Source organism: Sus scrofa, chromosome 1 (assembly GCF_000003025.6).
Source record: "Sus scrofa isolate TJ Tabasco breed Duroc chromosome 1, Sscrofa11.1, whole genome shotgun sequence".
NCBI lineage: Eukaryota > Metazoa > Chordata > Mammalia > Artiodactyla > Suidae > Sus > Sus scrofa.
In genome coordinates, this window is record NC_010443.5 from 193,890,037 (window position 1) to 193,913,157 (window position 23,121).

Genomic DNA, 23,121 nt, shown 5'->3' on the forward strand with positions numbered 1-23,121 from the left:
ACTGCACTAGGCCAGGGATTGAACCCACGCCTCCACAGCAACCTGAGTTGCTGCAGTCAGGTTCTTAACTCCCTGTACCACAAAGGGAACTCCAAGAACTTTCCTTTTAAGAATATTTTGTTGGCTTGGTAGTCATAACAGTTTTCAAACTGAATTTATTTTCTTCAGCATTTCTGTTAGGAAAATGAGGTTCTGTTTCTCTTAGAAAATTTCTACTCTCAGGAGAGGTGAGTCTTTCATATGTTAGATTTTAAGCATTTCAAGTTACAGGATTTTTTCTTCTTAATTATTTGTAACATTAATTTGAAACCAAATACAGGGGCAGAATCCACTTAGCCACCTTAAATTCTAAAAACCCTAGGCATTGGACATTGGACAACGGGCCACTCAGGGCAGTGATCCCCAAGAGAACAGACACAGATGAGGTGAACCCTTCGACTGACCAGTTTACTGCCTGGAGCCAGTTTCCAGATTGCAACACAGGATAGGTAACCCCTGTAGACACCAGTGGTCTCCCTGAACTTGAGTGGACAGAGCTGTGGATTGGGGGGGTGGGGGCTAAGGAAGCTAGGATTTGCAGGGGAGAGTACTAGAGAGGAAAGAGCTGGGCAGAGAGGCTTAAGAGATCTGCAGGTATTCCCATCAGGTCATCAACTGAGTACTAATCTCATGCTTGTGAGGATACTAACCGAGGACAGAGAAAGAGCCGCCAGAAAGGAGCCCATGGAACACCCCCTGATGTCTACAGACAGGGCCAGGAATGTTCATGTTCTCACCAGCCACAGGGAAAAACCTGATATTACACTGGATGTTGGTGGTAGTACTCAGAAAAGGATTGCCTCAGTAGTAGAGTAACATGAGTCTGGGGATAAAGGCTGCTCTGAAGAATCAAACTATTGTTAGGTAACAAACTGCATCCCATAATAAAGCTCAAGACTCTTTAAAGGAATAAAGGAATATCCAGCACCTAACAAAGTAGACCAATCAAATGTTAGCAAGCATGCAAAAAAGCAGAAAATATCACCTATAATGAGAAAAAAGACAATAATTGGAAAAGAGCCCAAATGATGCAGATGATAGAATTAGTAGGCAAGGATAATAAAACAATTACTATAAGTATATTCCGTATGTCCAAGGAGTAGAGGGAAGCATGAGCATGTTAAGAAGAGACACGGAAAATATGAAACACACAAATTGAACTTCTCAATGTGAAAACTGTTCAGATGGCATTTACATCTGATTAGGCACGCAGAAGAAAAAAATTTCTGGATGTTAAGCAATAGCAATAGAATCTATCAAAAAAGAGTGGAAAGAAAAAAACTTTAAAAAATGAAAAAAAATTTTTTAAAAAGTTAAGCAATGGCAATAGAATCTATCAAAAGATGGAAAGAAAAGAAAAAAGGAGATTAAAAAAAAGAGTATTAGGGAGCTTTTGGACAACTGTAGTTGTTAAATATACATGAATTTGGCGTCCCTTAAGGGGGAGGGGTTAAAAAATATTTGAAGAAACAATGGTTGAAAATTATCCAGACTTAATGAAAATTATAAACACACAAATCCAGGAAGCTTTATGAATCCCAAGCACAAGAAACATTAAGAAAACCACACTAGGGCACATCATAATCAAGTAGCTTAAAATCAATAATAAAGAGAAAAATCTTAAAAGTAGCCAGAGAATAAAGATATTACATGCAGAGAAACTAAGACAAGGATGACAGCAAATTTCTGTTTTGAGGCAAGTCAAGGAAATAAGGGAACAAACAGCATTTTAAAGTACTTGAAGAAAAAGCTGTTAAAGTAGAATACCCTACATGAGGAAAATGCCTTTCAAAAATGAAGGCAAAAATATTCTCAAACATGCAAAAATGGAAAGTGTTCATCACTAGCAGACCTACACTATAAGTAATATTAATATATGTCTTTCAAGCAGGAGGAAAATGATACCAGGTAGAAACATGGATCCATACAAAGGAATAAAGAGGTCCTGCAAATCATAATGTAGATATAATGAATTTTTTTAACTACTTTAAACACTTTGCTTTTGTTTAAAAGGTAATCTAGTGCTTAAGGCAGAAAAAAATATATTGTGGGTTTATGTAGAAGTAAAACATATGACAAGACCACAGAGGCTGGGAGAGGACAAATGGAAGTATAGTATTGTAAGATTTTTATTTTATGCATGAAGTGCTATAGTAGTACTTGAAGCTGAAGTGTAGTAAGTTAAATATGTTTATCATAAACCCAAATGCAACAATGAAAATAACAAAGAATTAGAGCCAAAGTAAAGGTGATAAAATGGAACCATAAAAAATAATCTAAAAAAAGAAAAGTGCCAAATAAAGTATAGATAAGACAAACAGAAAAAAGCTAACAAAATGGTAAATTTAAACTTAATCCTAACAATAATTATATTAAAATTCAATTAAAAGGAAAATATTGTCAGATTGGACAAATAAGACACAACTCTTTGCTATTGACAAGAAATTCGCTTCAGTGTAAAGATATAAGTTAATAGTAAAAGGATAGAAGATATTACATGCTAAGACTAATCAAACAAAAGCTAGAGTGGCTATGTTAATATCAGAAAAAATATATTTTAGAGCAAAGAATATTTTAATGATGAAGATTATTTCATAATGATAAATGAGTCAGTTTATCAAGAAGACATAAAAATCCTAAACATTTATGCACCAAATAAGAGAATTTCAAACTTTATGAAGCAAAATCTGGTAAAACTTCAGGGGGAAATGGACAAATCCTTTGTTATAGTTGAGTATTTTAATACCCCTCAATAATTGATAGAACAAATAGTCAGAAATTCAGTAAATATAAAGACTTGAATAACACTGTCAACCAACTTTAACTGGCATTTTAAAAACCCTTGACCCCCAAAATAGCAGAAGACACATTCTTTTCAAGTGTTCATAGAATATTTACCAGTATAGACCATATTATGAGCCTAATATGGTCTATACTGAATACATTTTAAAGGATGTAAGTCATATGAAGTATTTTCTTTGACACAGTGGGCCTAAATTAGAAACCAACATTAGGAGTTCCCTTCATGGCACAGGAGAAATGAAATCGACCAAGGAACCATGAGGTTGCAGGTTCAATCCCTGGCCTCGCTCAGTGGGTTAAGGATCTGGCATTGCCATGAGCTGTGGTGTAGGTCACAGATGCGGCTCAGATCTGGCATTGCTGTGGCTCTGGCATAGGCTGGCAGCAATAGCTCCAATTAGACCCCTAGCCTGGGAACCTCCATATGCCACAGGTGCAGCCCTAAAAAGACAAAAAAATAAAATAAAATAAAAAGAAACCAATATTAGAAAGATCATGGAAATTTTCCAAACTCTTGGAAACCAAATAACATATATCTATATAAGCCATGGATCATGGAGATAATCAAAATAAAAATTATAAAGCATTTTGAACTAACTGAAAATGAAAATGCAACATAGCAACATTTTGGAGCTGCAGCTAAAGCAATAGATTAAGGGAATTTTATAGTGCTCAACACCCATATTACAATAAAAGGAAGGTCTTAAGATATTTTTGTTTCCTGAGATAGGTTTGTATTGCTAAAACTTCCCTCTTAGAATTGCTATTGCTACATCTCATAGATTTCAGATCACTTCTTTCCATTTTCATTTATCTCCAGGTATTTTTTTCTTTCCTCTTTGATTTCTTCAGTGACTTGTTGGTTTTTTAGTAGTATGCTGTTTAGACTCCAACATGTTTGTGTTTTTTGCAGTTTGTTATAGTTGATTTCTAGTCTCACATTTTTATAGTCAGAAAAGATGCTTGATATGATTTCAACCTTCTTAAATTTATTAAGACTTGTTCGCGGCTTAGCATGTGATCTGTCCTGAAGAATGATCCATGTACATTTGAAAGGAATGTATATTCTGCTGTTTTGGGGTGAAATATTTTATATATATATATCTATTAATTCTATCTGGTCTCGTGTCATTTAAGGCTGGTATTTCCTTATTGGTTTTCTGTCTGGATGATCTGTCCACTGACATAAGTGGGTTGTTAAAGTCTCCTACTATTATTCTATTATTGTCAGTTTCTCACTTTATGTTTGTTAATATTTGCTTAATGTATTTAGGTAGTCTTATATTGGGTGCATATAAGTTTGATTCTTTTGTCATTATGTAATATCCTTCTTTCTCTCTTTTCATAGTCTGTTTTAAAGTCTATTTTGTCTGATATATGCATTGCTATCCCAGCTTTCTTTTTGTTTCCACTTGAATGGAGTACCTTTTCCCATCCCCTCACTTTCAGTCTGTGTATGTCTTTATATCTGAAGTAAGTCTTTTGTAGGCAGCACATATATGGGTCTTACTTTTTTATCCATTCATCTGCTGTATGTCTTCTGATTGGCGCAATTAGTCCATTGGCATGTAAAGTAATTATTGATAGGTATGTACTCATTGCCATTTTATGTTGTTTTTGCAGTTTTTTTGTTCTTTTTTTTTTTTTTTTTTTTTTTTGGCTCTCTGGCTTTGTGATTTGATAACTGAAACTTGTATGGAGATACAGAAGACTTCAAATAGCCAAAGCAATGTTGAGAAAGAAAAACAAAGCTGGAAGTTTCACACTTCCTGATTTCAAAATACACTACAAAACTATAGTAGTCAAAATAGTATGGTACTGGCACAAAAAAAAAAGTCACAGAGATCAATGGAACAGACTAGAGGGCACAGAAATAAACTCATGCTTATATATATGATCAATTAATCTATGAAAAAGAAGGCAAGAATATACATTTGTGAAAAGACAGCCTCATCAATAAATGTGTTGGGAAAGCTGGACATCTACATGCAAAAGAATCAAACTACACTATTTTTTCATACCAGATATAAAAATAAACTCAAAATGGATTAAAAACTTAAATGTAAGATCTGAAATCATAAAACTCCTAGAAGAAAACATAGGCAGTATGCTCTTTTGCGTTGGTCTTAGCAATATTTTTTGGGTCTATCTTTTCAGATAAGGGAGACAAAAGCAAAAATAAACAAATGGGACTATATCAAACTATAAAGCTTTTGCACAGTGAAGAAAACTATCAACAAAATGAATGGGTAGCCTACTGAATGGAAGAAGATATCTGTAACTAATATATCTAATAAGGGGTTAATATCCAAAATATACGAAGAACATATAATTCAGCACAGGGAAAACAACCCAATTAAAAATGGGCAGAGAACCTTAATAGACATTTTCCCAAAGACAGATAGATAGTCTACAGGTACATGAAAAATTGTTTAACATAACTAAATATCAGGGAAATACAAATCAAATCCACAATGAAATACCATGTCACACCTGTCAGAATGACTGTTATGAAAAAGACAACAAATAGTAACTGATGTGGTGAGGATGCAGAGAAAAGGGAGCCACTGTGCACTGGTGGTAGGACTGTAAATTGGTGCAGCCATTATGGAAAAAAGTATGGAGGTTCCTCAAAAATTAAAATGAAATTGCCATATGATCTAGCAATTCCATTTCTGGGTAATTACCTGAAGAAAAAAACACTAATTGAAGAGATCCACATACATCAGCATTATTTACAGTAGCCGATAGAAGCCAATAAAAGTGTCCATTAATAGATGAGTGAATAAAGAAGTCGTGATACATATATACAATGGATATTACTCAGCTATTAAAAAAATGAAACCTTGTCATTTTCAACAAAATGGAAGGATCTAGAGGGCATTATGCTAAGTTAAATAAGTCAGAGAAAGCCAGATACTATATGATATCACTTATATGTGGAACTAAAAAAACCAAAATAGACAAAACAAAAATAGACTCATGAATACAGAGTAAACAGGTGGCTGCTGGAGGGGAGAGAGGTAGAGTAATGAAATAGGTGAAAAGAATTAATAGGTACAAATTCCAGTTACAAAATAAGCCACAGGGATGTAATATATAATATTAGAAATATAGTCAATATATTGTAGTAACTTTGTATGGAGATAGATGGTTACTCGACTTATTATGATGATCATTTCAAAATGGATACAAATGTCAAATCCCTATGCAGTACACCTGAAACTGACTTAGAATTGTATGTCAACTGTATTTCAATTTAAAAAGTAAGCTCTGGAGTTCCCATTGTGGATCAGCGGAGACAAATCTGACTAACATCCATAAGGTCGCAGGTTCCATCTCTGGCGTTGTTCAGTGGGTTAAGGAACCGGCATTGCTGTGAGCTGTGGTGTAGGTCACAGACACGGCTCGGATCCCACGTTGCTATGGCTCTGGTGTATGCCAGAGGCTACAGTTCCACTTCTACCCCTAACTGGAAACCTGCATATGCCACGAGTGTGGCCCTAAAAAGACAAAAAAAAAAAAAAAAAAAAAAAAGGAGGCTCTGAAATGAATGATCTTGGCTTTCAACCCTAGTGAAATTTAGGAAAAGAAGAGAAAACCTCAAGTAAGCAGAAGAAACAAACATTAAAGGATTGAGTGGAAAGCAAGGGAACAGATAAAAAAAAATAAAAAACAGATAAAAATCAAGAAAGTCAAAATCTGATTCTCTGAGATCAATGAAATTGATGTCTCTAGCCCAGACTGATCAGAATAGAGAAAAGAAGGTATAATTTACCAATATTAGCAGTGAGACAGGTGACATTTTTCTGCAGATAATAAAAAGAATAATAAGGTTATATTATAAACAACTATGCCAGTTCACTTGAATATGAGGTAAAAATGGACAAATTCTTTGAAAGACACGAAGTACTGAAGCTCAGTCAAAAAGAAACTTAAAAATTCTCAATATCTATATCTAAGAAATTGAATTTGTTTTATGTTATTGAAAACATTTCCACAAAGAAAACTCCATGCCCAGATAGCTTTTCTGGAATAATTCTACCAGACACTTAAGGAATAAATAATACCAAGTTTATACATATTCTTGTAGAAAACTAAGGAGCAGGAAATACTTTCCAACTCATTTTATGGGGCCAGAATTACTCTGATAGGAAACCCAGACTGACATACTGGAAGGAAACAACAGACCAGTATCTCTCATGTACCTAGGTTTAGAAATTCTCAAAATTTCTATTTAGAAATAGGATCCAATAATATAAATAAGTGTGAGTTTCCCAGGAATACAAGGGTTCTTCCACATTTGAAAATCAGTCAACCTAATTTACCATATTAACAGAATAATAATGAAAAAACTGTAGGATTATTCCATAGGTCCGATGAAATCTGATGCCCATTCCTGCTAAGAATGCTCAACAAACCAGTAATGGAAGGAAACTTCTTTAACCTGATCAGGGATATTTAGGAAAAACCTACAGCTAATGTTAAACTTGTTATCAGGAATAAGGCAAATATATCCACTCATATGAATTCTATTCATTGTTTTACTGGAAGTTCTAGTCAGTGCCATAAAGCAAGAAAAGAGATAAAAGACACTCAGATTATGAAGGTAGAAGTAAAACTTTATTTGAAAAGGTGATAGACTGTGTAGAAACAGTCTATAAGAAAGTGAGCTTAACAAAGTTTTGGGAATAGGGCAATATATGAAAGTAATTTTATTTCTGTATGGTAGCAGTGAACAATTAGTAATTGAAATTTTAAAAATCAACACATTTAAAATAGCATCAAAAATTATGAAACCTTAGGATAAATTTGACAAAAGATGTGAGACCATGTACTGATAACTGCAAAACATTGCTGAGAGAAATTAAAGATACCCTAAATAAATGGAGAGATAAGCTACGTTAATAGCTTAGAAGATTCAGTATGTTAAGATGTCAGTCCTCCCCATAAATAATCTACAAATTCACCTTGATCCCCATAAAAATCTCAGCAGTAATGAATTAGATATAAGGCTTTTGGTCTAGAATAGGGCTAAACACTCTAGCAGTTACCATGGGGTCTGATCCTTACCAGGCTTGAGTAGGAGAAGTTGCATGTTCCTTTCTGTGGGGACAGCTGGCGGGAGCCCAGCACCATTCAAACTCCCCCTTCAGCAAATCCTCTTCACCACACATAGGAAAGATGTCAGGGTGACAAGGATTACTGTGCTATATAGTCTTTGATGTGGCTCCTGAACTCAGAGACAATGGAAAGTATTTCACTTAGCACATGCTGTTAACAATATTTGTTAAAGTGTTTTAGAAACGTCAAGGTGTAGCAATGTATCCAAATGAAAAATAGTGGGACCAGCCTCTTGTCACCTGGGGGCTAGGTACGTCCTCCTTTGGGTTGAACTAAAGGCTGCTGAATCTAGGGGGAAAAATGGGATCAATTTGCAAATCATCTTTTAAAATACTTAAAATTAGGAATGAAGTCAATTTATCTAAACAGTTTTAAGACTTTACAAACTTTTCATTACAAAGTTTTCATATGGATGAAACTTTTCATTAAATGAAATGGTTAGAACCAGGTGATCCTATTTTACAGTAAGAAAATTACTGAGGCACCAACTCAAGCCCTAGTTCATTCTGAGTTTATGAGGAGAGTTCCCATGACGTGTGGGTGGAGAAGGTCAAAAGCGCTGAAGAGGCCAAATGGGTCCTTTCCTGTTGATGGAGAACAGGGGCGCAAAGCACTGTGGCTATCAGCATGCCAGGCGCGTATAACAGAAGTCTGTTCTCCTGGTGCTGGGTTAGGAGGTGGTGTTAAAGGGGATGGTTGTAGACAGAGATTTCTTTTCTCAAAACAGACGGCAAATAAAACCCCACATACACCTTCTAAAAGCCAGAACATTTTTTCCTTTGGTTAGAATTCTAAGATTTTTGTTAAACACTTTATCTCTTTTGATTTATTTGCTTTCAGTTGAGGCAAGCTTTTGTCTTCGTCCTTTAACTGTTAGGCTGTGGCCAATGTTGGGAACTTGCCCATCTGCAAGGCTGATGACATTCTGGGTGCCCATGTGCCACCCAGAATGTCATCAGGTGGCTGGTGAAAGGAGCACATATCTCTTCCCACGCGATAACGAGGAGAGGAAATTGTGTCCTTGATTTTATTTTACTTTCTTTGGTATGTGTGTGGTGGTGTGCCAAGATCTTGCCTTTTTAAGGAAAAGTAAGTTAATTTGGTTTTAAAATGGAATCTTATGTTTTTATTTTTGGAGACTGGGAGGGGGGAGGTGTTAATTCTCACTCCCTGTGTGTCTGGGCAGTGAACATTCTGGGGTGAGGGCTTTGTCTCCTGTCCTTCCCAGGGTCTTCCACTTAGCAGTTACTCTGTCCATTGATGAGCAAGAGGGTGTGTGTGAGTGGCCAAACTGCAGGCATAGCCATGCTGACTGTAGAGAAGTCAGGCAGCAAAATAGGTATTCTGTAGCCCAGTTCTTCCCCAGGATGGTTTGATGTAGATTAATATTTTTGTATATAAAATCTTCCCCTGTATATCAAATTGATATAGCTACACCTTTACAAAATTGCAGTGACTCCTGTCCCTAAACCCTTTATCAGTGCTGGATCTTGAGTCCTGAATGGAGTGATGCTGCTGCCACAGCCTGTGGAAGGTCCAGGGCTCACCCTTGGCTGGTTGATGACCCAATGGCCAACCCAGGTTATCTTGGGGGAGCCTTGGTCAGATACAGGGAGGTACTGAGGAGCTTTCATGTTATTGCAATTTTGGTTCTAAAGACTTAGCTTATTATTTTTTAAATTAATAGCTTTATTATAATATAGTTCATATATTATATAATTCACCCATTTAAAGTATATAATTCACTGGGTTTTAGTATATTCATAGACTAAACAGCCATCATCCAAAGCAACTTTAGAATATTTTTCATCACCCCAAAAGAAACCCTGTACTCCTTATCTGTCACTCCCCAGCCTCTGACCCAACCACACACCAAGGCAATCGCTAATTTACTTTGTCTCTATAGATTTGCCTATTCTGGACAGTTCATATAAATGGAATCATACAAAATGTAGTCCTTTGTGACTGACTTCTTTCACTTAGCATAATGTTTTCAAGATTCATCCAGGTTGTAGCATGTATCTTCATTCCTTTTTATGGCTCAATAATATTCCATGTATGCATATACCACATTTTATCCATTCATCAATCAGTGAACATTTGGTTTATTTCTACTCTTAGGCTATTATGAAAAATGTTGCTATGAACATTTGTATACTAGCCAAGTACTTTTTTTTTTTCTTTTCAGCTATACCTGCAGCATGCAGAAGTTCCTGGGCCAGGTGTTAAACCCACACCATAGCAGTGACCTGAGCCACACCAATGGCAATGCCAGATCTTTAACCTGCTGCACCACCAGGGAACTCCCTAGCAGAATATTTTTATAGTCTCAATTTTGTCACTTTAGAGTGACATATATACAGGCACACATTTTTTACTCCTTTTAGAATCCAGAGACATTAAGATTGCTTTATGGCAGGAGAAATACATAGAGCACATGTCATGTAGCAGAGTAGACTAATGGTTAGTTAAAAGAAAGCACTTGTGTTACATCCAGGGTCAATTTTAATGAAAATAATCTTACAATAATTTTCTCTATACTTTGATTTGGTTAATAATTTTATGTGTATACACCTAAAATGTACATGAATATGCATACTTATCTTTTCAATTATAAAGGTACGACTAAAGATTTGAAGCTATATAAATTCAGTCCAGTTCTTCCATGTATGAGTGTTTACTCCATGCCAGTCATCACAATAGGTGATGGGGGCATAATAGCAAACAAATGGACAGGGTCTGTGCCCCACAGTATTTATGTTCAGTCTCACCAAGGGTCAGGGTGTGTGTATGAGGACATCCAGCATGTGGGACAATGTGGTGCCCTCTGCTGGGGATACGCAGGGCACCTTTGGGGCTTCAGGGGAGAGCCCAAACCAGAGGGGGGTCTGGGAAGCCTCCACCAGGAAGTTCATAACCAGGCTGAAATCTGGAGGAGGGATGGATGTAGATAAGCAAGAGAAGGGAATGTGGAAGAGGGGAGGAGGAGCAGCGGAGGCGGGGAGGGAAAGGAGGGAGTTCTTCAGCAGAAAGTTCAGCATGGTCAGGGCATCACTTGCTCAAAGAACTGAAGGTGGAGTTCAAGGTGAAGTGTGCTGGGAACTGAGGGTGAAAAAAGCAGAGAGAGCCTGGGTACCTTGATAAGTGTGCCAGGTGGAATGGATTCTACCCCCAAAGAGCTGGGAAGTCATTGCAGGGAGCCATGTGATCTGTGCTTGGCATTTGGGGACTCAAGGGCATGCTGGGTGGAGGGGGGCCAGTGAGAAGCCAGGTCATCTGGTGTGGGGGACAAGGTGAGCAGGTAGGTTGGAGCAGCAGCTTCTGGGTTAAATATGTATATTTTAAATCTGAATTGTCTGATGTCATGGAGGAACATACCCCCAGGGATGTGGCAAAGCACTGCACTGGCATAGTTGTGGCTTACTATGTCCCTTGCTTTAATTGAACTCTGTTGAACTGAGTTGCTTTAATTGGACTGAAAATGCCAATAAAAGTAGAGAACAAAAATTGACAAAACAAATTCTGTGGATGATGGAGTGCCAGCCATTCTTCATTCTCATTACAGTCAAAAGCTCCCTGCTGATTTCACATATTTGCTATTTATTCTTTGAAATCGAAAGCCTGGAAGAGAAGCTGATTACATCCCTGATGCCAGGAATCGAGGAGTCGGGTTGGCAGGGGAGGGAGTGGTAGCAGCAAGGAGATCTGCCTGAGCTGTCATTTGGCAGCCTTTAGGAGGCCACAGTATCTCAGTTCCTAGAGTCAGAGGGGCGTTAAATGCAAGGCCAGGCAGGACAAGGGAAGGAAGCTGTCTCCTGGCATGGCTGTGGGGTCCTGGGGAGATGGACCTTTAAGCTTGGCTTCGGGAGGAGCTGAGTCTGGAGGAGCTGGGCGACTGGGCGGGAGTCAGAGAGCGGGAAATGGTGGATATAAACGAGGTCTGTCTGATTCCAAATCGATGGTCTTCCTGCTCAAGCAAGGTGCCACCTGGCCTGGGCAGAGGTGGCAGGGACCCTGCAGTGGATGTCTGTACGTGGTGCTCATGGAGCCAGGAGGCTATGCAGCAGTGGTGAGCCTCCCCTTAGATGAGGGACCTCCTAGGGACTAAGAATTGAATTCATCTCACTTTATGACCATGGGTATTTGTTGCTGCAGCTGAGATACACCATGTAATGGTCTAAGGCAACTTGGTATATTTCCTGCTGTGACAAGACCACAGGTCTGGGCCAGGCTCGTCTGAGAGGCCGCTGAGTCTGCCTGCATTCAGCCAGGCTTTCCCTTCCAGCTCAGTGACAGGGCTGGCTCTTGTGGGGAAAGGACACCATACACAGGAGAAGCCACGCTTTGAAGGTTTCACCACACTTGTAGACATCTGAACAACCCAGGTCCACTTGGCCTCCCTTCTGGGAGGAGGTTTGCATGCCTGATGGCTGAGCACACGCTTTACTGTTCCTTTTTCTCAGAGCAGTGACTCCGGGCTTTTATTTTTACCCAGGTATGTATCCTTCAGCTGCAGCCCAAGAGGCTGAGAGCAGCCGGAAGCTGACTCATCTGCTGAATGCCGTGACTGATGCCCTGGTCTGGGTGATCGCCAGGAGTGGTATCTCCTCCCAGCAGCAGTCTGTCCGCCTGGCCAACCTCCTCATGCTCCTTTCTCATGTCAGACATGCCAGGTACGTTCCTGGCATGGGGGCCTGCATGCCGGGGGCGGGGGGGGTGTGCTTTGGGGAACGGATTGTGCAAGTTTGAGATGTGTAAGGTACCATTGCCATCTTTAAAGGAAAATGAAAGGGAATGGGTGTGTCATCAGTGCACTTCAGCACATCAGCCACAGTGAGCACTGAATGTGACATGGTCCATCGAGGCTGTTTGTGGTGTCCTAAGGTGGCTCATTTGTTTTTGTCACTGGGGCTTTTAGCTTGTCCCTGGAGTTCTGAAAGGGGCAGTTCGTTCCTCCCCTAAAACGAACTGCCTCCTCCTCCTGTGCTACTCAGGGTTCTTTTCTTGAAGAGGTTAAACCCAGCTCATCCAGTTCAACTCCAGAGGCTGGTGTTTGGGGGAGGGGCACAAAGGCTTCCTAAGAGTTGTTCCTTTTCTTGCGATAGCGTCAGGGTGTTAAGAATGAGTCAGTGAGCCCAGGAGGTTTGCAGAGGCAGGGGTGGATAGAGTGTATCAGGGAATGTAAGTTAATGCACTGATGGAGAGCATGGTTTCCAATGATGGCTTCATTCCCGTCCCATGATGCTGGGAGCCAGCTGTCACCCTGGGGCTAGAAGAGGGAAGTGGGGATGGAAGGGAAGTGATCCTCTGAGGAGGAAGGTCCCCTGGAGCTATAAGGAGGGACAATACACACCTCAAGAATTTTAACCAAGGGGAGGGGGGAATGAAAACAACTCTGCTTCTGTTTTCCCTTAAAGATTATTTGGCACATGACCATTTGCAGAACAGAAGCAGTTCATTCTCATTACTTGTGGATTCCCTATTTAAGAGTTTTCCTGCTTTTTGCTGAATTTTATTCGCAACCCCCAAATCAGTACTCATGGTGCTTTTGAGTCATTGAAGGACATGCCCAGAGTGGCAAAAAATTTGAGTTGCCCATACATATGTTCCTAGTAGGGGTCAAACAAGGTGCTGCTCTGCCTTTTCATTTCTGCTCTTATGCTATAAACAGAGATGTGTTATTCGGTCTGTTTGGTGCCCTGTCTTGGCATTTTTGTGCTTTGTTCGACGTTTCATTGTTGACATTTCACCCCCAAGCAGAGTGCTGGGGTGCTGTCTACAGTACCTAAATGGAGGCTATGGTGTGTCTCCATGAAAAAATACACGTTAGATACGCCTTGTTCAGGCTTGAGTTTTAGTGCTATAGGCTGTGAGTTAAATGTTAGTGAATCAAGGAGTTCCCTTGCAGTGCAGTGAGGTTAAGGATCTGACACTGTCACTGCAGTGGCTCAGGCTGCTGCCATGGCATAGGTTCCATCCCTGGCCTGAGAACTTACGCATGCTGCAGGAGTGCCCCCAAACCCCACCAATATATGTTAAATGAGGTGTCTTTAAACAATAGCACAGATAAAACAAGGTTATGTATTAATGGGTTGATGATGAGACCAGGAACTCTCAGAACCTAACCCTAAATTTCTCCCCAGCAGCAGTGATTCGGTGTTTGCTCATTCAGTATTTATGAAGACTGTGTAGACATAACTACGGTGAACAGCAAGACCCCATTGCAGCAGGGGTGACACTGGGTGCCGTCAAGCTGTTGTGGGTGGGTGGTGGGACACCAAGGTCCACAGGACATTGTCCTTGCCCTTATGTGTAGATCACTGGAGCAGCCAGATGGGGGAGGACATGCAGGGCGGGATGAGGACTGGCTTTGTGGGGGAGGGTTGGGGAGATGTCACACTTCCTGTAGCTGCTTCAGGAAGGACTCTCAGCACCTTTTTGTCCCCCTAGTAACAAGGGCATGGAACACTTGCTCAACATGAAGTGCAAAAATGTGGTCCCCGTCTACGACCTGCTGCTGGAGATGCTGAATGCCCACACTCTTCGTGGCAACAAGTCCTTGGTCACGGGGTCTGAGCGCAGCCGGATGGAGGAGAGTGAGAGCAAAGAGGGCCCCCAGAAACCCCAGGTTCAGTGACGCCCAGCCTCAGACACTGGGCGTCAGGCTGCAGAGAGGGCCCAGGCTGAAATGTGAACTCCAGCGTGAATCGTGAGCCCCATAAGCAGTGGGTGGACTTCATAGACTTTCTGCTGTGTGGTCCTCCTGTGGCTGTGGCAGGTTCAGCCAAGACCACCGGGAGTCAGGGTGAGAGTCAGTGATCCTTGCCACCAGGGCCACGTTTGAGTGCAGAGCTTATTTCTTGCTTGGCCTCTTGGGGTCTCATTGTGGTCCCTCTCTTACTTCCCATCTCCCTTCTACCCTTTGGAAAACATCTTACAGGTTTTGGAAGGAAAGGTGGAAATGTGACTCGGAAGGGTTGTCAAGTAGAAGGGGAAAGGATGTGGCACATGCACGGGAAGGGACCAGCCTTTATCATGTGACTCAGCCTGCCCTTACAATTGTCCTTTGTATGCTGCCTCCTGGACCACTTGATTGTAGGACTGAAAACCACGTCGACGACAATCAACTAACTGGTTCCACAGACCTACCTCACAGGCCTGAGGATGGATGTCCCGTGTTGCTGTGACTTTGTCCAGGGCCAGAGGGAATGTGACCTAGGGAGCCAGTGGTCAAGCTGAGATGTGGGCCACATTCTCCCCCTAGACCCTGGGACCATGCTGCTGTCTTCATGAAGGTTCAGCCATCTTGATTTGCATTCAGAGCCTGTGAATTATTTGGGGGGGGCGGTGTGTGATCAAATTCATAGAGGAGTGTGGAGATCCCAATACCCCTGCCCTGGAACTCTCCTTTCTCCGAAATCTCCTGTCCCAAGGAGCCCAGCACGTGTGCTGATGAAAGGACCAACATTTGTAGGAATGGGGTTTCTCCTGTGGGTGTGGGTCACAGCCATGATGCTTCCCTAGGGCAGCTACAGCTGCCATATCAGCCATCTGGGGGGACAGGGACACTTCAGGCTGTGTGTGTGGAATGCTCTCCTCTAGAGGAATGAGCAGTCACACACATCAGCATGCCAGGTTCAGGGCCAAGCTGCATATGATGGATAAGCAACACACCTGACCAAGAATGTGCACTCTGTTTAAAAAAGAGAAATATTTAGGGGTCATTATTTATAGCAAGAAAGAATGCTTTTATACCCTAGGGCTCTTTTAAAATATTTTCGAATCAAAACATTTATATGGTGGGCTAGGTGAAATAAAAACTTTAATGAAGTATCAGTTCTTATTCCAAATGGAACATAAATAGGACAGGATGACAAAGCACCTCTGAAATTACAATTTTAACTCAACTTTTTAAAAACTGAAATTTTCATACAAATCTTCAGGAATATAGTGAATGCATAAAATGAATTGCATCTGTACTTTGGAGGAGATCAGTTAAATAATCATGTGATTTTTGCAACATTTAAAAAAATTGCCTTGTGATAGATTAAACACATTTTCTTTTTGAAAACAGTAAATAAAGAATATGCTAGCCACACAGTAAACCTAAGTCTTTAGGAAGATTATATTCAATAATATGAGGTTGGTATCTGCTAGTGTGATCTTGAATAATTCTTTATTTTGATACTGATGCAGTTTTACTAAACTTGAGCCAAATTAAAAAAAAAAAAAGTCAAGCAAAGCTGTATCAGAAACACTTGGCCATGTACATGGAGACACATAATTGTCTGTATTCTGAGGTAATTTGAAATTATTCTTAGTGACTCAATGTTGCAGCCTCAGTGAGAGTCAGTACTAGCAGTTACACTTAATTTTATAGGAACCAGGGAACTGGTGTTTTTAAGAAGATCAATTTTATTTCTCTCTGGACAGTTTAGAATCCCACACAACAAACAAGGTGATGGAAGCTAGAGAGTGGGTGGTAGGAGGCAGAGAAGGCAGCTGTGAATTATTATTTGCTGATGAAATTCTCTTAATTGTATTTATAAGAAAGGCTACCAGGCTCAAAAGAAAAAAAACAAAAAACAAAAAAACCCCAGAATGGAAACCATGCCCTCAGCCCATTAGCCTGTAGTAAAGTTTTTCAGGTTGGATTTTAATGCCATGGTAGGCATCACACTGGTCTCAGGTGTCCCAGCACCTGTCTGCCAAATCTCATGTGCTCCTGCTGCGGGCACACACCTATGAAAACTCAGTGCCCACTACCGTCTTCCAGACGTCCTGCATGCTACCCAAGGCTGCTTGTTTCACTGCATTTGCACTTAGCCAGGAAGGCAGATGCAACACTTTGGGTCACTTCTCCTTGGCCATGATCTCACCTGGGTGTGCCGGGGATCCAGGTCAGTCCAACCTGACAGGCTGTCTGGGTGCAAGGCTGTCTCTTAGATGGGGTCTGGGACAGGTCAGCAGTTGAGATAACAGTCTACAGTTTAAAGGTGTTCTTTTTTATTTGTACTGTTCTAGGGCCCTGTCCCCCTTTCAGATGAAGTGTTTTGAATCTCTGTTCTCATCTGCTCCCAACATATCCTCTGAGGATGAGACCAGTGGGCAAAGTCAGGCTCCCATTTTTATGGATTTTGAGTAAACCTTCCATGTCCATTTTAAAGATCAGTCATTTCTCTTTAATAGTGCTTTCATTTAAATTATTATCTTTTTTAGATACCTGCCTATGTAAATGGCCCATGGGCAACTTAAAATTCTTCCATAGCTAAGCACAAATTACAGTGTTTTCAAATTTTTAGAAGGGATTAACTAGGGGAAAAAGGACCTGATAACTAAATAAGAGCTAAATTGAGTGTCAGAGAAAAAAAATCCACCAGACTATATCTGGTATATCATGGAAAAGTGATCCTCAGTTTTGCCTTAGATTTTTATGGCAAGATTCATTTTCTTCATTTTGGTTTTTACAGTGATCATTTGAGAGATTTGTTTGTGGGAGATGAGTGGGTATGAGCTAAATTCCAAAACATGAGTGTCTAATAGGGGAATCATATAGACAAATTTTGAAATATAATTAACATGGAATATTCTTCATACAGAAAACATTAGAACAGTGTCCAGCAGGTTCCTGGCAACCCCTGAACAGGACCCGCAGTGAGTTTTCACCCCTTCCAGCTACAGCACCCCCAGCCCTCATCACATCCTCTCTGGCTCAGGCCTATCATATGCTCACCATCCACTGGGACTCACTACAAACACTTCAAAAACTTTGGTGGGAACAGCTTACTAACATTTCTGGAAGTTCTTAAGCTTGTATCAAAACAATGCAAAATCCATAGAGCTCTTGGGTGAGACAGTCCTTTATCTGGATTACCTCTCCTGCTTACTCAGTAGGAAGGGTATTTTTTATTTCAGTTATAAAAAAATCAGTTCCTGGAGTTCCCTTGTGGCACAGTGGATTAAAGATCCAACATTGTCACTATAGCAGCTCAGGTCGCTGCTGGGGCAAGGGTTCAATCCCTGGCCCTGGAAATTTCACATGCTGTGGGCAGGGCCAAAAAAAAAAATCCGTTCCCAGTTCTTGGCAGAGCAACATTATATATTCATATATTTAATTTGAAGCAATTCCGAAATGCTCTAGATGTGCAAACAGAGTTTGGGTGTTATTTAAATCTTAAATTTGCATATATTGACACCTTTTCAAATTCAAAGGTGAACCCTCCATTTCTAGGTCTATTTCAAAACAAAAGCATTTTTAATAAGATTTGACACATTTAAGCTGCTAAAACTCTTAAAAGGACACAATAAAGGTTTTATGAAGGAAATGATAAAAAATACATTGTTTAATACCTAAAAATAACATTTGTGGAACACTTACTGTGTGCCAGACACAGTGCTCAGTGCCTCATACTTTCACCTTTAATTCTCATGCTAATTGCCATTATTCCAGTTTTCTGGCTGTGGACACTAACACGTCTAGGCAACCTTACTCAAGGTCACACAGGCAGTAAGTGACAGAGCTGAACACAGGCAGTTGAAGTTTCAGTGCTGAGAGTCATCATACAATTTAAAAAAACACTAAAGAAAAAATATCTCTAAATTGCAGTGACCATTCATCAAATGCAATCTGATGTGCATGGCTACTCTGGTTTAAGTGGGGCCTGCTCCTGGCACCCTTGTCCTCAATTTCCAGAACGCCCCTGAAGGCAAGAAAATCAGTCTCATCCCTGATACATGTGCAAGTTAAAGCTCAGAGCTTGTGAAACTAAGAGCAAAGCTTGTCCAGAATTCAGGTCTTGGCCCACCTGGCCAGCACTCTCCTGTGGCAGGACTTACTTCCGTAGGAGTCACTGTTTGAGCCAACCATTGGTGCATAGAGGAGAGGCTGTTACCTAACGGCTGCCTTCTCCTGCACCATCTGCCTGCTCAGCTTAGATGGGGTTGGTCCACATGCCATGACAGGTGGAAAAAAATTAGATAAATTTTATCATTCCCACCCTCCTGTCCTGGGTTCACAAGCTCAGGGTGGTACTGAGGTCACCTCCTGTCACTGCTTTCCCCAGGTGTGTTGCCATGAAGTCGATTCACTGGAGACTTACCCGTGTAAAAATCTCACACCTTTTAGACACTGAGGCTTCCCTGTGGAGTCTGGTTTCCTGCTGTGCACAGTGCACAACACCTGCATTTGTTCCTTATAGCTCTCAACGTTGCTGGAATGTTGGCTCCAGTGGCAGCTTGACGATGTGCATTCTCTGTGATATTATCTTTACAATTTTTTGTTGTGCTGGAATCAAGGGTCCTTTTTTCTTTCTTTTTTTTTTTTTTGAATTTCAAGGATCCTAGTCACCTGTGGGGCCAATGTTATGTGATAGTGGGCTTCCTGTGTGGAAAGGACAAAGGTCTGGTGATGCTAGCCCAAAATGATTCCTGTCAGTGAATGGTCTGTGCTGCTGCATTTCCCCTTCTGTACTGAGTGTCTGAGTACCATGACTTTGGTCTTGAAACTTTGTTCTTCAGGGGTTCTGTGTACTTCAGAGCCCATTGGCTGGCTATCACTTGTCGTTTTTTTTGTTGTTGTTTTTTTCAGATAATGCTTTGTACCATTAAGCAGGCTTTTAAATTTGGGCCTTTAGACAAATGAATGTTTGCCGTTGTGTGAAAGCAGATTTTGAAATCTGCTTCCCATTCCTCCAGGTACAACTTTTTCTTTGCTGTGTGCCTTTAATGTCTATGGAACCATTGCAGAAAGAAGTTCAATGTGACATCAGCTAAATAAAGTGTTTTTTTCATAATTTTGGTTTTAAAAATGTCTTTTTGGGAGTATAAGAACTTTCAGTGATTAAGCTAAGTAGTCAGTGTTCCCATTCTATTCTGAATTCTATTTTAGGTTTGCAGAACCCTTTCAGAATTTGATGGAAACCACAGACACTCTTCCTGGAAGAAGGTACATAAAATGTTTATATACAATTTCAGGAGTTAAGAATCTGACAAACTGCTGAAGATTTTTTTAAACCACAGCAATGCAATCTTTAGTCAGCTAACCTCACATGTGATTTATGACTGAAGGCACTGTGTGCTCAAGTGAAGTGTAGCTACACATATGGAGTGTGGAGTGGTGTGGAGTACATCCATTTCTGGGGTAGATTTCCTGTAATTAGCTCATTTGAGTCAACTAGAATTACAGTCTGCTAGGGATGGAGAGAAAAGTCATTCATACCGAAGTTAATTTAATGCCAAGAGTCATTTGAAAATTTCTCTTGCATGTGGTGAATGCAAAATGCAAAACCTCTTGAAGGTGTAAAATAGACTATCTCAAAACAAGATCAGGGGAAGACACTGAGCTTTGAAGGAAGGAATTTCAGGAGTAGAAAAGCCTGGAGTCCAGCCTCAAAGGCCTTCACCCTGAGAAATCATGTGCATCATTAGACTTGAAAATGCAAACAAGGAGTACCCATCATGGCTCAGAGGTAATGAGCTCGACTAGTATCCATGAGGATGTGGGTTCCACCCCTGGTCTTGCTCAGTGGGTTAAGGATCCGGCGTTGGCTGTAAGCTGTGGTGTAGGTCACAGACATGGCTCAGATCTTGTGTTGCTGTGGCTGTGGTGTAGCCCTGCAGCTGTAGCTCTGATTTGACCCCTCGCCTAGGAGCTTCCAAATGCCATGGGTATGGTCCTAAAAAGACAAAAAAAAAAAAAAAAAAAAAAAAAAAGCAAACAGTTCTTTCATATCTCTGCAACCTGGGCTTGCCCCAGAGTCCCTGCGTGTGGGCAGAAAAGGTCTCTAGGACAGTTACTTCCTCTGGACTGGAAGGAAGGTGCAGAGGTGCGGAGTTCACCTTTTGCCTCTGGTGAAAACTTCTAACCAACTCAATGGCTTGAAGACAAAGTTTGGGTAACATTTTCACTTAAATGTCCCTCTAGGGCAACTATAATCCATGAAAAGAGATGAATTATTTAGAGTTTAAAAACATCAAAGGTACATGATAAAGTACTTTTATCTCCAGATCACTTCCAACAATTCAGTAAAGTGAGGACAGATTCTCAACTGGTCCCTTTATGTAAAGCTGCTGGTGAACACAGGTCATAGGGTGTCTGACCACAGAACAGCCACTGGTGCTGATGAGTGACCTTCATCTACTAACCAGCTTCCTTGGCTTCCCTGAGGTTTGTGCTCTGCAGCAGAGACAGGGACTGAGACCGCTCTGGGTCCATGGTGTCTCCCAAGTATTTAGAGAGGCACACTAGGAGCAGCTAACTGAGGAACTGAATCGGTAACTTTTTTTTTTTTTTTTTTTTTTTGCATTTTAGGGCCGTACTCTCAGCATATAGAAGTTCCCAGGCTAGGTGTGGAATGAGAGCTGCAGCTGCCAGGCTACACCACAGCCACAGCCATGCAAGATCCAAGCCTCGTATGTGCTCTATACCGCAGCTCACGTCAACGCTGGATCCTTAACCCATTGAGCAAGGCCAGGGATAGAACCGAGTTCTCACGGATCCTAATCAGATTTCGTTTCCGCTGCACCACGATGGGAACTCCCTGGATCAGTAACTTCTAATCACCCACTTTGTTTAGGCAGAAAATAGACAGTGGTGCTGGAACTGTACAGAAAGCAGATGGCTTTGTCTGCGACACTTGTTAAATCCTATGTGTTAGTTCACGCCAGAGAGAGTTGGGGATAGAAAAACCTGGGTGAAATGATTCTCCTTCTGATGTCCACCTTCCATGTCATGCTATCCTCATGGGCCCCTACAGCACTGGCAGTTCTCACAGGAGGTAATCTACCTAGATTGTGGGTTTCTGGATCTCATTCTGTACAAAGTTAAACAGACTTATAGAGCTTGGCTGAAAATTAGTAAATCTCAAATCTCCCCTAAATATTTTAAAAAAAATAATTTTTGCCATATAGAGAATTACACGTAACATTTAAATGCTTTGTACTATAAACCAGTAGAACAAATGTATGACTTTTTTGTTTTAATGAGAAAAATCTGAGTTGTAAATACCACAAATAGCTTCAAGTTTCTGTACCAACCCCCACCCCCATGGCCAAACAGTTAAGCAAAAACTTGAAGCATCACTTTAAATGTGAAAAGTCTTATAAAATTAACTTACAAAAATGGCCCTATCAAGTCTGTAGTTTGGCATTTTCTGTACATTAGTCAAAAGCTCAAGCTAAAATCTGTTTTTTAAAAAATCAAAGTTTACATTATTCATACAGATTCTGCATTGTTAAAAAATATGCACAAATAACCACATCCATGCAATATAATTCTTTAAAAATTTAAAGCAATACAAAAGAGCAGACCTAAGTACTGAACAGAATATTTTGGTTTTATAACCTGTAGCTCAAGACTGCTAGCTGATTGGAGTCAAATTAATTCTAAATATTTTAAATATGATTGTTTCAATCAGCCAAGGGTGCAGGGGAGTTTCTGAACCATTTCTAATGCAGAATCTGCTTCTCTCTGTCATATATATTCTTCAATGCATACTACTGTCCACTGACCATATTCACCGTATTTTAATAACATGGTCTGACAACAGGTTGACAAAGCACTTGGTCTTCAAAACTGTAGTTTCCCGAGTCCCAAAACCAAGCACCTAGCTTTGCTGAACTGCTGGGGTGAGTGTGCCCAGATCCCCTGCCCCGAGTCCTGAGAGAGCTCCCTGGTCACTGCCAGAGGGAGGTGTCCGTAGGAGGCAGGTCCCTGGACCAGCGCTCAGGTCCCTCACAGACTGGTCCAGGGCTGCGGGCTGGGCCTCTACGTGGGGGCGGCCCGTTGGTATACCTCAGCATGGGGTAGAAGGACCTGGCAAAGTTATTGGCCTGAGTGCAGCTGTAGTCCTCCACGGAGGCGGGCAGCAGGCAGGCCAGGAGCAGCAGCAGCAGAAGCAGCAGCTGGAGGGGCAGCGCCGCCCAGATCACCCTCGAGAGGAAGGAGCGTGGGGCCCTCGAGCTGTTGGGGTGGGTGGAGCTGGGCACCCTGCCGACACAGGAGGGCCAGGGTGAGCGCAGGTTCCCAGGGCAAAACCCACTCCCGTCACCTGCCCCCTGCTGTGTCAAGACAGCTGGCCCAGGGCCTGAGGTTAAAATGCAGCCCACAGCCAGGGTTCAGCTGTAGAAGAGAAGCCTGCCCCTCCACAGAGAAGAAAG

The 23,121-nt window shown here is 41.0% G+C and overlaps 2 protein-coding genes across 15 annotated transcripts in view; one reads left to right on the forward strand and one right to left on the reverse strand.

Annotated features, from left to right (window-relative positions):
* The window catches only part of ESR2 (estrogen receptor 2), an 83,665-nt gene extending 66,371 nt beyond the window's left edge, over positions 1–17,294 (forward strand). For 3 of the 4 annotated variants that reach the window (XM_021081294.1, XM_021081350.1, XM_021081392.1), the window contains 2 exons: positions 12,461–12,638; positions 14,416–17,294. In XM_021081294.1, coding sequence (XP_020936953.1) covers positions 12,461–12,638; positions 14,416–14,602 — 365 coding nt within the window. In that variant the 3' untranslated portion in view covers positions 14,603–17,294. 4 annotated transcript variants of the gene reach the window in all.
* The window catches only part of SYNE2 (spectrin repeat containing nuclear envelope protein 2), a 442,988-nt gene continuing 439,393 nt past the window's right edge, over positions 19,527–23,121 (reverse strand). For 7 of the 11 annotated variants that reach the window (XM_021074116.1, XM_021074177.1, XM_021074171.1 and 4 more), the window contains one exon: positions 21,937–22,951. In XM_021074116.1, the coding sequence (XP_020929775.1) occupies positions 22,639–22,951 (313 nt within the window). In that variant the 3' untranslated portion in view covers positions 21,937–22,638. Of the gene's footprint in view, positions 22,952–23,121 lie in introns of all 11 variants that reach the window. The other 4 variants (XM_021074201.1, XM_013993486.2, XM_021074160.1 and 1 more) reach the window with 2 other exon arrangements.